At 45.3% G+C, this 16156-nt stretch overlaps 2 protein-coding genes and 1 pseudogene across 8 annotated transcripts in view; 1 reads left to right on the forward strand and 2 right to left on the reverse strand.

Moving 5' to 3' along the window:
* Window positions 1–6681, forward strand: part of Eif2ak4 (eukaryotic translation initiation factor 2 alpha kinase 4) — an 86652-nt gene extending 79971 nt beyond the window's left edge. For all 7 annotated transcript variants that reach the window (XM_017318909.2, XM_006499625.4, XM_006499626.4 and 4 more), the window contains 6 exons: window positions 1691–1749; window positions 2283–2380; window positions 3337–3405; window positions 4089–4133; window positions 5479–5597; window positions 6450–6681. In XM_017318909.2, the coding sequence (XP_017174398.1) occupies window positions 1691–1749; window positions 2283–2380; window positions 3337–3405; window positions 4089–4133; window positions 5479–5597; window positions 6450–6507 (448 nt within the window). In that variant the 3' untranslated portion in view covers window positions 6508–6681. The remainder of the gene's footprint in view (window positions 1–1690; window positions 1750–2282; window positions 2381–3336; window positions 3406–4088; window positions 4134–5478; window positions 5598–6449) is intronic.
* A 608-nt stretch (window positions 6682–7289) lies between these two features.
* Srp14 (signal recognition particle 14) lies at window positions 7290–11143 on the reverse strand. The gene is made up of 5 exons (NM_009273.4): window positions 11038–11143; window positions 10825–10897; window positions 10368–10480; window positions 8274–8306; window positions 7290–7754 (listed from the first exon to the last, which is right to left on the reverse strand). Exons 1-5 carry the CDS (start codon window positions 11059–11061, stop codon window positions 7665–7667), a joined length of 333 nt encoding a protein of 110 aa, NP_033299.1. The 5' UTR covers window positions 11062–11143; the 3' UTR covers window positions 7290–7664.
* A 3441-nt stretch (window positions 11144–14584) lies between these two features.
* On the reverse strand, window positions 14585–15693 carry Gm13983 (predicted gene 13983; annotated as a pseudogene).

Below are 16156 nucleotides of genomic sequence, written 5' to 3' on the forward strand. Positions count from 1 at the left end.
TAGAAGATCACAAGTTCAAGGCCAGCCTGGGCTGCCAAGTGAAGTCAAGCCAGCCTGTACTACATAGTCACACCCTAATACCAATCTCAATTTTTTCAAAATCTATTAGACATTGACACTTAAACATTTAAAAAATACTTATCCATTTTAAGTGAAAGTAATAACCAAGTCATGTTAACCTAGATAATATATCTTAGTAGAATAAAAACTTTATTTTAAAAATAATAAGGAGGCTGGAGAGATGGCTCAGTGGTTAAGAGCACTGACTGCTCTTCCACAGGTCCTGAGTTCAATTCCCAGCAACCACATGGTGGCTCACAACCATGTGTAATGGGATCCAATCCTCTCTTCTGGTGTGTCTGAAGACAGTGACAATAGTACTTTTTAAAATAATAATAGTAATTTCAGTTTCAAAAGTGTTGTATTCAGAAGTCTCCAAGGTGTTGCACTTTGTTTATAATCTCTACAGGGCTTTAGTGGAAGAATGTCCGCCATGGAATAGAGAGTATTATGGGATAGAGAGTATTATGGCAAAATATGCAACTTACATATAGAAAACATCTGGAGGACTGTACAAGATGTTTGACTGTAGTTACTTCTGGGAGACTATAAAAGGGCAGTGGGGTGAGAAAAGGTCTTACATCTTCACAACTCATACATGCTCATATCAAAACAAACAGATCTAGGTATTATAATCCTGACAAATACCTACAATCCCAGCACTTGGGATGTCAGTTCAAGGTCAGCCCCTGCTACATAGTAAGTTCAAGTCCTGCATGGGATCCATGAAGCCCTGTCTCAAAAACAACCAGAAGACAGAAAACACTTAAATTTAAGGAGATGTCAGTAATTCTCAACAAGTAGCAGTTTTGTTCCCACTGGGACATCTGACAGTGTTTGGAGACAGGCTGTTGTCACACTGGGGTGCAGGTGTAATAGAGGCCTGAGTGCTGCTGGGACATGACAGAGCACGGGACTGATAGATGCACCTCCAGCAAAGAACATCTGACACCAAGGACCATGACTGCCAGGACTGAGGCGTCTCAGCTTAGAGAATACAAGGCTTGCTTTGCCACCTGTGCCCCCAGTCACCCCCTCCCCCAACACACACTTTCCATGACCACTTAGTTTCCATGAATTCACTGGCAGGCTTTTTTCAAGGAATGTGCTATTCTTGAAGTCACCAGTCAAATCACAGACAGACGTTCAGAAAATGAAAGAGAAAGAGCACTACCATGTCTCTTAAAGGTTATAAATTAATGTGCAGGCTTGAAAGAGCATCTGTGTACAGCTTTTGAAACTTCTCCTGTGGTGGTCACCAAGGCTCCTGGCTGAGTGCTGGTGGGGCCTGCTACTGCTGTTTCTTTGTATTGTAAGGGAGCGAAAAGAACACCCATTACATTTCATTAAATCAGCTGACTCTGTGGAGCCTGGATTTCAGACCCAGTTGGATGAATCAGGATGTTGTCTTAGTCTTTTAACCTGAATCATGTCCTTATTTTTTTTTTTACTTGCTCATGAGAAAAAGCATCACTAGGAGCATTTTCTGTTTTGTTTTTTCCTCCAATTAATAACTAAGAGGATCGTGGTTTTGTATTCAGTAGGAAGGTAGCATGCTCTAAGGGCACCCTTATCTGGGTTGCTTTTTGCCTCATTGACATTTGCTAACTGTTTGTTTGCTTGTTTTTAGAGACGCTTCTGATAATCTTGCCGTACAAACTCTGAAGGGGTCGTTTTCTAATGCTTCAGGTATAAGTACTAATTGAAATCCTAGCCTTAAGAATGCTGTGTCGTCTTAGGGCTAAGGCTGATGGATACCTTCTCACACCGAAAATACCTTTTAAAGGAAAGTGTCAACCAAGCTGTACATGAGATGTGTTCCAACGTCCTGGAAGCACTAAGGCAGCTTGGGCTCAGTCCAACCCTCTAATCCTAGTCTGTCTCAGTGTTGTATTCACACATGTGATTTAACCTTCGTTTTACTCAGTTCACTATATACATGCAATGCGGATATTTCCCTCATACAACAGACTAAAGAAAAGCAGCTCAAGCCAAATTTGGTGGCACATGCCTGTAATCCTAGCACTCAGGAGACTAAGGCAGAAGGATGCAGTGTGAAGCCAACCTGGTCTATAAATATATATAACTAGACTCCACCTCAAAGAGACAAAAAGAAGGCCGACATGAGTCACAGCCAGGTGTACACTAATAGACAGTTCTTTATGGAGTGTTCTAGAAACTGGTCCCAGGTAAAGACTTTAACATGAAACTCTGTGTCTCAGGTTTGTTTGAAATCCATGGAACTACAGTAGTCCCCAACGTGATTGTTCTAGCACCAGAAAAGCTGTCAGCCAGCACCAGGAGGCGACATGAGATTCAGGTATAGCACATCCACCTTTTTTTCTTTGCTTGCTTGCTTGCTTGCTTACTTGCTTTTATTTTACGTGTGCGGGTGTTTTGCCTGAATGTATGTCTGTGCACCATATATCTTAGAGACCTGAAGAGGGCATTAGATCCCCTGGAATTTGACTTGCAGTTTGACTATGCAGGAGCTGGAAACTGAACCTGGGTCCACTAAGCCATTTCTCCAGCAGCTTGTCCTTGGCTTTAAATATAAAGATCCTTTCCCTTCTAACCTGGTGGCTTCTGAAGATCTCATTAACAAAACTTCTCAGGTGCCATAATTCAGCCCAACTGTTCTCCAGAGATGTTAGTAAGCAGCAGCTGTCAACAGATGATCCGTTTAATCTGCCTACATAAGAGCATTTTAGACCAGCCACAAGAGTAGTTCTCATGGTTTCAGTGTCTGCTGTATGCCTGTACTAAGGCCATGTGTGCAACCTTAGAGCACGTGCAGTATGCAGTTAAAAAAGCAAGAGAAGTAACAGAATGTGTTGAATGTGGCAAGAGTGTGCCATGATCCTAATGAGAGATGATGTTAAGAGCATTTGATTTATTGCTGTTGTGATTTTTGTTTGGTTTTCCTTTGGTTTTTCAAGATAGGGTTTTGCTGTCCTGGGCTCTGTAGTCACTCTGTAGACCAGGCTGGTCTTAATAGTTGGGCTGGTCACCACCGCCCAACTATTAAGAGCATTTGTGTGGTGGTGTACACTGTAATCTCAGGTGCTTGGAAAGATCTAAAGTTTGAGGCCAACCTGGGCAACATAACAAGACTCAAAATCAGTTTCCCCTCAGCCTCCAGCTCTCTCCAAGCTATATCAGGAACAAAGCTTTATGTTCTGTTTGGAGCCCTTTCTAAGCTCTGGCTTTGTCATGCTGTTGTTTTCTAGAATGAGAAAAAACATTAACATGCTCTGAACTCCATTTTCTTATTAGGTGCAAACCCGACTTCAGACTACACTTGCCAACTTACATCAGAAAAGCAGTGAAATTGAAATTTTGGCTGTAAGTCATATGCTCTTTAACAATTTGAAGATAGCATCTGTCTGCATTGTCTAGTGTGGTCTCAGAATTCAGGGCTATTTTTGCTGTCAGCTGTATATGGTATCAACCTGGCTGTTCCTCATGTGAATTACAGGCAGTCTAACGCTAGAAAAAGCTGGGGAGAAAAGATGGTCATTTGTGTGTTTCTCTTTTTCTCTTCTTTTTTTTTCCTAAGGCCACACTCATGGTGAAGCCTTAGTAAGTGCACATGGCAGCATTGCACCTTTGAGGTGTCGATATGATCTGAACTCCAGCCTCCAGTGCTTGTTAGCTCACATAGTCCAGTTAAAGTCTGCTTTAGGAGCTGGGAAGATAACTACATGGTTTTAGGCACGTGCGGACTAAAGTTCAGGTCCCCAGAACCCACAATAAATGCCTATGATTCCAACCTCAGCTGAAGGAAGACACCAGCAAGTTGGCACAAATTAGGCATCAATTAGCTCTGGGTTTCACTCAGACTCTGCCTCAAAGAATAAGATGGAAGAGCAGCTAAGAATATTTCCAATATCAACCTCAGGTCTTCACACACATGCACGCATGTGTGCACTGAAAAAAAATTTATAGCAGCCCTGTTCTTCTCCACAGCCCCAGCCAGGGTGAGCTGCCTGTACTTCATACATGATATGCTTTCTGTGTATTAACAGGTGGACCTACCCAAGGAAACAATCTTACAGTTTCTATCATTAGAGGTAAGCAACGGCAACATCCGCACTGTGACTTTTACAGTCTTGTCAAAGGGAAACTAGTAAAAGGTCTTAAACTTCTTTAGTAATTATGTTTGTCTGGCAGCATCAGGAACTGAGCTAGTAACGTTGGTCCTTCTTTTCCTGTGTGTTATGGGCACTCCTGAATCAGAATCATACAGCCACAGAGGCTCAGGGCCAGGACTTGAGCCTAGCAGATAGCATAATCTAGTTTCTTACCCATAGTACCATGTGTTTCCCAAGCAAATCTTCATCCCAGTTAGGGAAGCACAATTACACAGAACATTCTGTTGTAAAAGACCCAAAGGATTGTTTACAGGTTTATACTTTCATACATTTTTTTTCAGTTTTTAAAATTTTCAAGTGTCCCATGGTAGTAAAATAATCATAGCTACAGGTGACTTCTATATTTATGTGAGGAAGAATGTTACCAGGTAGCCTGTCCTAGTTTGCTTTTTGTAGCTCTAATAAAACACTGACCAAAAACAACTAGAAAGGGAAGGTTATCACCTCTTATTACAGACTAGAGTCCCTTGCTGAGGGAAGCCAAGGTTGAACTCCAAGGCAAGAATGTTTCTACTAACTGACTAGCTGACTGGCAAGCTTGCTTTATAGACCAGGCCTGCCTGTCCAGGATAGCACCACCCACAGTAAGCTAGGCCTTCCTGCATGAATCCCTAATCAAGAAAAATGCCCCAGGGGCCAACTGCTGGAACCAGTTCTTCTATTACTGGTCCCTCTTTCCAGCCTAGTTTGTGTAATTAACAAAAACTAACCAGAATATAGCCCAAGCTGGCCTTGAACTGCGGTAATCCTCTTGCCTCAGGCTCCTAGGAATGGAGATGACAGGCTACAGGTTAATTTTTAAAGCATTTCATAACAAATAACTTTTTTTTGTCTATCCATACTGTTCAGTCATAGATTTAAAATAAACTGAATTAAGATTGGAATTGGAAGCAAGAGGGTCTTCAGTTGAGGGCCAGACAACAGTACAGACTAAGACCCTGTCTCCTCATTACTGTTAATCAAACAAGCACACAAGACTCTCTGGCAGTTTACTGACTTTTGATCCAGTTCAGTGAGTACACATGAAAGGCAACAGTGTCCACTATACACAGGAAATGTCCAAGAAAAGCAATGTACAGTCACATTCGAATACCCTGGCTATGGCAAGGCAGAGCAGGCTCTAACTAGATACCTGTAGTCTCAAAAGAAAATTGAAGCTTCAAAGGAAGAGCCACAGACTCCCCATCACCAACACTGCTGACCCACAAAGTCAGGCAGTAACCCTGCTGCTCTGCTCTGTCACATCTGGTCTCATCTTTCCTAGTGGGATGCTGATGAACAGGCATTTAACACAACTGTGAAGCAGCTGCTGTCACGCCTGCCAAAGCAAAGATACCTCAAACTCGTCTGCGATGAAATTTATAACATCAAAGTTGAAAAGAAGTAAGTTATAGCAGGTTTCATGTGGTTAAAATTTAGGGAAGGGTCTGACTGAGTGTCAAGGGTTAACAGTCAACAAATTCTAGACTGTGAATCACTGTGAGGATCTTGTCAGTAGCACTGTGAGCCTGAGCGTAGCATCGGGATATCGTGTGTGTGACATGTGGAGACATGGGGTTCATGCCACTTTCCTCGTCACCATTTCTTTTTGGGACAGGGTCTCTCTCTGAGCCTGAAGCTCACCAATGAGCTAGGCTGACTGGCATCACTGACTTCAGGGACACACATATCTCTACCCTGTCCAAGGCCACACTGTCAGGAACCACTCTGCCCAGCTTTTAACACTGCTTCTAGGGATCCAAACTCAGTGCTTGCTTGGCATGCACTTTACCAACTGGGCCATCTCTCAAGCCTCAGAAAACATTTACACAACTAAGTCAGGGATGATGGCATACAACTATAATCCTAGAACTTGGGATGTAGAGACAGATCAGGCATCCAAGGTCATGTTTAGCCTTATAAGCAAGTTTGAAGGCAGTCCGGGTTCCATGAAACTCAGTCACAAAAAAAGCAAATGACATTAAAAAACAAAACAAAAAATGACTACCTTTGCTGTGTATGTCAAAATGCCAGTCATTTATGTCACTGTTTAACTAAAGGACATCAAGGAAGTTGGTGGTGAATGGCAGTTTCTTCATCAGAACTTAATTGCAAACTGTCAATCACAGCTCCAAGAAAGTTTATGCAGTCTTTCTAGTGATCAATCTCCCATCATATTTTTAATTAAAACAAAGCTATGAAATTATTTTATCCCACTAAGTCTGCCATCGGTGTGCTTGTCCTTTTCTCTTGCAGGGTGTCAGTGCTGTTCCTGTACAGCTACAGAGATGACTACTACAGAATCCTATTTTGACCCTAAAGAACTGCTGCTGTATTGTTCAAATGGACAGGGACTTATACTGAAATAATGGAATGTTGTGCATTCATTTTAACTTTAAATTCTAATAAGCTGTCCTACAAAGCTGAGCTTTGTCGGGTTTTCATGTATAAATTTACCTTTTTGATATAATAAATGTTTTCATAGATATCTGCTGTTTTCCATTTGCAGTTCTGCCAATACTAGCCCTTATGTGGAGCTGGAGAAGAAAACAGACTTATCTTCCTTTGATCCTAAACACTAAGCACATAAAAATGTCCTAACATTTACATTCTCAGTAGATAAAAAGGCACAGAGATCAAACGTCATCCCTTGTGATCAGTTCTGCCTCTGTGGCTGGGTGGGAGGGCAGAACAAGGGTCTCACTATGCATCCCAGGCTGGCCTCAAACTCAAAACCAGCCTGCCTCCAGACCACGGAGATTACAGGTTATGCCACCACGCCAGGCAGGATCTTTATTCTTGATGATTCTCCAATATTTATCTTAATGTCCTTAAGCAAACTCCTGTTTGGCTATGAGAACTCAGACTAGCTGAAGGAATCGTATAAGATTAGATAAGGTCCAGGAAGACAGATGGCTCGGCATTAAAGATGCTTGCTGCCCAGCCCAAATACCTGAGTTCAGTCCCAGACACACATAGTACGAGAAAACCAATCGTACAGGTTGTTGCTGTGGCACAGAGCAAATGTGCAACAGACATACAAAATAACTAGATGCATTTTTTGTTGTTTTAAATGATACAACCAAGAAAAACAAACCACCTGTAGGATAACACAACTTTTAATAAAACTATTACAGTAATCTCATGACAAGGTAAAAATCACTTGAGTAACTGTACCATCTAGAGTTAGTAGTTACTGTCATAAATAGGGTAGGAAAAAAAGCAGCTAGCCTGGAGATTAATGATGCATAGCTCCTCAAAGATGACTAGAAACCTTACGGCTGGAATCTAAGAATATCCAGCCACACAGCACAAATCAAAAACTGGCGTCTTACCACAACTAGCCCAAGCCCATCCCAGTCCTTCTCTCTTAAAGGACCCTTCCGTGGAAACAGTTACATACAGAGGTGCTGAAAGCAGCAAACAGAGGAAAAATGCACTTGTGCAGCTGGTTGGTAGCAGCCACGCCTGTCACTGTGCTGGTTTGCTCTTCTTACTCTTGTTCTTCTTGTCCCTCTTCTTCAGCCCGTCCATGTTGGCTCTCAGTAGATTTGAATAGGCCTGAAAGCCAGAACAAGAAAAGGTACCAACTGGGGAAGCAGGTGACTTTCACACAGACTTGGAGTAGCTGGCATGAGAAAGCCTTCTGGGACACCTGTCCTGGCAACTGGTATGCCATCAAAGTCTTCACTCCTTCAGCAGCTGAGACATACTCCCCAGGGAGCTGCAGGCCGTGCACTCCCCAAGCAAAAAGGGAAAACTTCAGACAACTTCCTACTCAACAATATCATAGAGCATATCTGAAGTTTAAGAAAGAACTAGTCTTAAAGGGAAAGAAATCAAGGCAGCCTGGTCTACAGAGTGAGGACCAGGACAGCTAGGGCTACACAGAGAAACCCTGTCTCGAAAAACCAAAAAAAGAAAAAAGGAAAAAATAAAAATAAGGTAGGCAGGAGGGAAAGGAAACCACTGCTGAACAATATTCATAAAATGAAAGTGCGGGCAAACGGAGAGGTCAGGCTCCATCTTGGGTGGCACCACGCCCTCAAGGAGGACTGGAGAGCAGGGAATGGAACTTACCATCTGAAACTTGTTCACTTCTTTGGAGCTCACCTGCAAAGGGAAAAAGACCATCTCTTTTTATAGATATAGACACCACCTATTCACCCAAGAAAAGCCAAAATGTTCATCAAGACAACACCTAGGCCAGGCATGGTAGCCCACAAACACCTTTGGACCTCAGCACTCTGGAGAGAGGAGCAGACAGATCTCTGTGAGTTCTAAGCCAGCCTGGTCTATATAGCGAGTTGCAAGACCGCACAGAGACCCTGTTTCAAAAAGACAACAAAAAGACAACTAATCTTTAAATACTAATTCCCAACTTTCGGGGTCCCAGTGTACTCACAGCTGTCTAACCACCCTAACCTGCTCTCAAGAACAAGCAAAGCAGCTCTGTGCCTTCTTCCATATGACATCTGCAGCAGGATGGGAAGGCAGAAGTGGGCTCCCACCAAACTATTCACCTCTCTAAAATCCCTCAGACAAACCCACTCTGATAACCCCAACTGTGAGACAAAGCTGGGACGATCGTCCGGTACCACAGTCTTTAAATTTAAGGTAAAACAAAAAACAACCTTATACAGAGCCGGGCATGGTGGTGCACGCCTTTAATCCCAGCAGTTGGAAGGCAGAGGCAGGCGGATTTATGAGTTCGAGGCCAGCCTGGTCTACAAAGTGAGTTCCAGGACAGCCAGAGCTATACAGAGAAACCCTGTCTCGAAAAACAAAAAAAAAAAAAACAAAAAAAAAACCTTATACAGATGCCCCTACGTTTTTCTCTTTGGATTCTGAGCGATATCAGAGGACTTGTCAAAAGTGTTCATTTTATTATGCAAACTACATCCAAACTTCTCCCTCTGCTGAGCACGTGGTGGCTCTGGCCTGGAGTCCCAGTGCTCGGCAGGCTTGGCCTGAACAGGAACAAGCTCCAGGCCAGGATGGGCTGGATAAGCAAGGACCTGTCTCATGAAACTCTATCTTCCATTGATTCAGACTGATATAAGCACAATTCAAACTGTCATAAAAGAAATAATACCTAGGAAAAAGGCTGTTTCACATTTGTGGCAGCCAACCATAACGGCAATGTAGCCTTGCTTTACCTTGACAGTCGTCTCAAGAGAACATCAGCTACCGTCCGCAGTTTCCTGAGTATCCTGTACTACTGTCATTACAGGCTCGCTATAGAATTAAGAAGCATTCGCTCTGAATCCAGGGAATCTTTGTTTTGCATATTCACCCTTTCATAAAAAGATCATGGTTCTTGACTAGATATCCTCTGTAGTGCCAAGCCTAACCTGTAGCTACATTTGTTAAGTGAGCCACAAAGACCTGGAAAAAAACAGGTTAAAAATAATCATCTAATTCCCAGAACCTATGTACTGATGGAGCAGCAGAGAAAGAAAACACAGCCAGTCATGCTTCACAGCAACTCCTAGGAAAACGGACCACATGCTCACTACCACGGACTCCAGCAGAACAAGCATTCGGCCTCTACTTTCTGCCTAACAGTTTATTGCTGATAGTTTGTCCTACAAAAACAGGAACTGTGAAGGTGGTGCACACCTAGGATTCCACCACGTTGGAGACAGAGGCGACCTAAGGAACCTCAGTTACCCGAGACCTTATCCCAACCAAACAACCCACCCCCTCCACCAAAAAGAAGCAGAAGTAGATCCTGATCCCACAACAGCCTGGGAGTGACAGGCCAAAATGACAGGGAAGGGGGACCCGGACCTAATCCTGACATGCCCCTCCTCCCTCGGGGTGGGGGTGAGGCTCAACCCAGAGCGATGACTTAGCGGGATGAAGACCCTGGCTTGGGTCACATCTCCAACTTCACAAAAACCATCACTGTCATCTGTCTCAGTTGATGAGACACTCCTGTGACACCAGCACGGGCTGAAGCGCCTGGTGTGAGCTTCCTAAATCACAAGTTCAAAGTCAGCCTGAGTAGACTGCAAGACACTATTTTAATTTTTTTTAAATGTGTTCCCCTAGCTAGCACTGAGATAGGTTGCTCCTGTACCTTGGCTACTTGAGAGAAAACTGACTTTTTCTGAGTCGGCCAGGCCAACTCAAAAGAAAGCAGAGCCTTAAGAAAGGCCTCCAGCTCACCACGGTGCTGATCTTCCTTTTCCCATCCGTGGCTCTCAACAGACACTTGTTTTCTGCGGGCTCGAGGCCCTCCACAGAACTCTTCCTCGGGATAGGTTTGGTGCGACCGTCATCTGTGTTTAAGAAAAAAAAAAGTCCACCCAGGTAAACACCACCACAGGCGTTGCTTCTGGGTCCAAAGTGATGATCGTAAGGAAGGGTCCGCCATCACTCAGGATACAGCCAAAACTAGGAGCAACGACTCGCTCGATAAACACTGGGACCCCGAGGCATATTCTTCCTCACTAACGGAGCGGGGGCCGGGCTGCCTGACAACGGGCGTCGGACACACTTGGGGCCCCACTGTCACGGTGAGTGGGTGGCCGGCGCCGCACCGGCCACGAGCCCCGGAGGTGGCCGGTGCGGACAGGCCGGGGGCCGGGCTGTCCCCTCCCAGGCGGCCCCGGAGATTGCTTACATTTCTTGAGGGTGATGAACACGCTGCCCGACGAGCGGCACTTCTGGAAGAGCCTGGTCAGCTCCGTCAGGAACTGCAACACAACACGCCCCGTTAGGCAGCCTCCGCTCCTCGCCCCGCCGCCTCACGGCCCCGGCCCGCCCGCAAAGGGAGAACCGCGACCCGAGCTGACCCCACTCGCTCGAGTCCCGGGCCCTCCGGGGCCGCCGGTACCTGCTCGCTCTCGAGCAACACCATCCTGGGCTCCGCAGGTCCGACGCCGTCAGCAGAAGCCTCCAGCGGTTACAGCCGGAAAACTCGCTCGCGCTGGGCGGGACTTCCGCTTTAGTTGCACGTCTTCCGTCAATCCTCGCTTCGCTCGGGTTGCCTTGCGCCTGCGCGCTCGGCGCCTCCTCCCGCGTCTATCCAGGATGAGGAGTGACGCTTGCTTTCGGTGGTTGGACTGCGTTGTCAAGCTACACCGTAGGCTGTAGGAGGGAATGAGAGCAAAAGAAAGACTGGATAGACATATGCAAGTCACCCAAGAGTCCACTGACTCACTTTCCCCATTTTTTACACAATGATCTGGTTTCTCAGAACTTGCTGATGAAGATGAAGATGTGAGGTGTTTTTATAGATGCATTGTTTACATTTAGGAATAAGTGGCCAAGGAGCTCCAAGTTAAACTCAAAGCCGAAAGCTAAAACAGCAGAGTTCGCTGTTTCAGTATCTTTGTTTGAGGTATCTTTAGACAAAGAGTACTTGCTCTGAAGGCACTGTTGATCTATCTCATCGGCAGTGCTGAAGTCAGCAGGAAGCACAGGCTAGACCCCAGAAAAAGGTGCTTTTTTTTTTGTTTTGTTTTTTTTTTTTTGTTTCCAGGGTCCATAGTTTTTTCTTTCTATCCTACTTCAGAGGGTGGGAAAATATGTGAAAGTGATTGGAGAAGGAGCCGGGGATCACACGGGGCCTTTGCCACCGTTAGCAGGGCCCATAGCCACAGAAGGCTCAGATGTTGTTCCTGGTAGAAAGAGGGGAGTGGGGAGGGAGTGGCTCATCGGTGGAGTGTGAGTATCTGGATTTAAGATGTTTAAAAATCTTAAATTCAGACAAGAATGATGGCCCATGACTTTAATCTCAGCACTCAGGAGGCAGAGACAGGCAGAGGATCTCTGAGTTCAAGGCCAGCCTAAAGTGGAAACTTCTGGTTTCTTTGGTAAATCGGTTATATCAAAGAACATTTCGCTGAAGCAGACACAGGTAAAAGGATGTTTAGAAAGAATGAGAGATGAAGGATTCTTCGATAACAACATGCATGCATTGGTTCACCTTACATTGAGTAGCTGAGCTCCGTTTGTCATGACCCCATAGAGAGAAATGCACACACACACACACACACACACACACACAAAAACTTCTGGTGATATGCTGCAGTTTCTTGCCACTTCCTCGGACTCCAGCCAATTGGCAGAGTGATGTCAGCTGATACAGACTCATGGAGTTTTGCTAAGTCAGACTGAGGCAAGACCCTTAGAGGACACGTGATGTTTGGAGGGAGTATAAATAGGACTCAATGGACAGTGATGGGGGCTTGCATAGTTAGTTTTGGAGTGCTTCTCGGTCTTGCGTCTTCAATGATCTTCACGTCATTCAGAGAGACATGGCAGAGAACTTCTCCTGGCTTAATTGCTCCTGCTGGTTTTGGTGGAGGCCTGGCAGTTTCTGCTAGGTCATGCCACCACTGCTGATTCATGTTTGCCATCCCAACACTTCTGAGTTGGACTGCTGGGCTGCTTCTCGGTGTATTAATGAAGTATTTGCGAGTGGATGGAGCTGCTGCTACTGAACGCTATGAACTGAACTGCTGATTTCCTGACAATGGGGGTGGGATTTGCTCCAAAGAATAATTTCTAAACAGATACACTTCCCCTGTATCCTAATAACCTGTAGGTAGTGGGCTAGAAGGGAGGTTAGAGCATTTAGGAACCATTATTAAAAGTAGGGTTTGAGAAAATTCAAAAGTTACGCCAACCTGGTCTAGAGTAAATTCCAGGAGAGCCAAAGAAACCATGTCTCGAAAACCCGAAAAGCAAATCCAGAGAGAAGGTCTTGATAAGAATGCCGTACACAGACAATGAAAATCATATTTATATTTGAAAGATTCCCCCACCTGTGGCATAGAGAACACACTATAAAGAAGGCAGAACTGAGTGTATCTACACGTGCCTATAATCCCAGAGATAAGGAAACTAAAGTAGGAAGGTAGATGGCAAATTTGAGCCCTGCCTGGGCTACAGAGTGAGTTCTAGGCCAGTGTCTTAGGGTTTCTACTGCTGGGATGAAAACACCATGACCAAAAAGCAAGTCATGGAGGGAAGGGTTTATTCAGTTTATACTTCCAGAGCACAGTTCCATCACTGAAGGAAGTCAAGACAGGGACTCAAACAGGGCTGGTACCTGGAGGTGGGAGTTGATGCAGAGGTTATAGAGGGGTGCTGCTTACTGGCTTGCTCAGCCTGCTTTCCTATAGAACCCAGGACTGCCATCCTAGGGATGGCACCACCCACAGTGGACTGGGCCCTCCCCTACTGATCACACTTATTGATAAAATGTCTTACAGATGAATCTCATGAAGACATTTCCTCAACTGAGGCTTCTTCCTCTCTGATAACTCTACTTGTGTCGAGTTGAAACACAGAGCCTGCTAATATAGCCAGCCTTGGCTACATGGGGAAATCTTTCTTAGAGAAAGAGACACAGAGACAGGCAGAGAGAGAGAGAGAGAGAGAGAGCTATGCATGTTGATACATAGTTTTAATCTCAGCATGCACTAGGCAAAGGCAGTCCAAAAGCAGTCAGATATCTGTGAGTTGGATGCCAGCCTAGTCTATGAAGCAAGTTTGGCTAGCCAAGGCTACATAGTGAGACCTTGTCTCAAATAAATAAATAAATAAATAAATAAATAAATAAATAAATAAATAAATAAATAAATAAGAAAGCGGAAAGTGGGAGCCCAACTAGAAGATTGTGCTAGCTTCCTATTGCCTCCATACCAAGCCCCAAATCTCGCTTCACACAGCAGACATTTACTATTTTTCATCTCAGGGCAGCTCGAGGGATGGTTCAGTGGCCAACAACCCTTGTTGCTCTTGCAGGGGATCTGCGTTCCATTCCCAGCACTCACAGGGTGGCTCACAACTGTCCTTAACCCCAATTCCAGAGGACCCAACAGACAAATACTTGGTGCACAGACATGCATACAGGGCAAAACATTCATAAGTATAAAGAAAAATCTTTAAAACATGAAATTTTAAAAATTTATTCTTTTATACCTCTGGATCAGAAGTCAAGAAAAAACGGTGTGTTTAGAGGGCTGAATTCCATCTGGAAGCTTTCAGGAAGAATGTGTTTCTTAACAGTCTAGATGCTACTCACATTCCTTGGCTCATGGTCATGGCCTCTTCTTCAAATCACCACAAGCTCCATGTTCTCATGGTTACATCTACTACTAGCCATAATTAATGGTCTTGCCTTTCCCACCCCCCCCCACACACAAAAGCAGTTTTTATTTGAGGCAAGGAGAAATCTGACCCAAAGGATTACAGTTCTAAGCACTCACAACTTAACTGTTAGTGGCATTCCTTGGGCTATATAAATCTTGCTCCTCTTTGATTGGAAAAGGTGCTTGTGTTGAATGTCCTCCAGTTGGGTAAGAAGAAAGACCAAGAAAGGCTGGAAGAAACAGCTTAGCTACTGACAAAGCTCTCCAGATCTTACGTTCAACTAACACATCCTTGCTGTCTGATCTGCAAGGCACCACCCAGTGCAGGCAGGGGCCATGTAACACTTAAAAGGACAGATGCGGGCAGGCCATGTGACAAAAGGACAGACGAGGCAGGAAGAACAGGTGCACATTGCTTGGGGAGGAGCAGGCATCAGAGCTTCAGACTCCTGTGTGGAAGAGGTCATCCTTGTATTTGTCACAGCTCCTCAAGGCGCACACCCTCCATCCAGTTCCTGTTGGGGCTGAGTAGATTAGTCTCATCATTGACGCTCAGCTGGAAGTCAAAGACCTTTAAGCTCTCAACAATGTGTGCGGGTGTCACAGACTTGGGGATTGACACCAAGTTCTTTTTTGGGAGGAACCAGGTAGCCCCCGGGTTGTAGTTTCATTCTTGGCTGCAGTTGCCTTGGTCTTGGGATCCTCCAGGAAAGAAGGCTCTTCAGGCTTGGCCCAGGGCCTGTCAGGAGAACCAAGGGGACTATACGAGGTCACCCCAATGCCTCTTGGACTGGCAGTACCGAGTCCATTTCTCCTGAGTTAGGTGTGAGTAGCACTCAGTCTGATGAACCACAGGTTTCTATGTTAAGCCAGGTTTGGCTGAGATCCTCTTGATCTGAAGAGGGTTGAAGTCAGAGACACCGATTGCTTTCACCAAACCTTCATGCTCTAGGTGATCCGTGGCTGTCCGAGTGGTCCCCCAAATCAGTGTCACTGAAAATCATGTTTCCTGATGCATCCACAGGAAATAGTCAGGCCCAGGCTTGAAGCCTGCTGGCCAGTGAACAAGGCAGAGGTCCAGGCAGTAGAGTGGCAGGTCGCCGAGTGTCTTCTGGCAGGCTCCTTTCACCATGTCCCTGTCATGCACCGTACACCACAGCTTGCTGATGATGAAGAACTGGTGTGCCCTACCTGTTCCTTGAGTATCTCCTGGAAGACCACTCCCACTGCTTTCTCATTCTGGTGCACTGGGCACAGTCAGGGTGACGGTACCCAATGTCAATAGCAACCTGCACAGCCCTAGTCACTTGGCCAGGAGGATGTCCGGGTACCCAGACCCAGAGCTGGCCATGACTGCGGCATGTTACACACCCTAGCCAACAACTGTGATCCTGCCTTCTTAGGAGGAACACATGAAAGTATGATCAGAAACCTAGGCGTGGGCTGGAGAGATGGCTCAGCAGGTAAGAACACCTGTTGCTGTTGCAGAGGACCCAGGTTCAATTCCCTGCTCCCAGATGACAGTTCACGACTGCCAGTTCCAGGGATCCAATATCCTCTTCTGGTTTCTGAGGACCCCAGGCACGCATATAATACATAGACGCGCATGCAGGCAAAATACTTATACACCAAGACAAAAATAAATCCCTTTTTAAAAAAATGTAGGAGCCTAGTCATGAGCTGAGTGTGGCACACATGCCTGGAAGCGCTGCACTCTGGAGATGGAGGTGGGTGGGAGTTGCTGTTTTAGAGCCAGCAAATACCCGGAATAGCAAAACCCAGGCTCAAAAACAAAACAAAAATAGAGAGTGACCACTTCTGACTTGGCAAATTTGTGTCTCGTGTCCACCT

The sequence above is a fragment of the Mus musculus genome, chromosome 2 (genome assembly GCF_000001635.26).
Source record: "Mus musculus strain C57BL/6J chromosome 2, GRCm38.p6 C57BL/6J".
In the NCBI taxonomy this organism is placed as follows: Eukaryota; Metazoa; Chordata; class Mammalia; order Rodentia; family Muridae; genus Mus; species Mus musculus.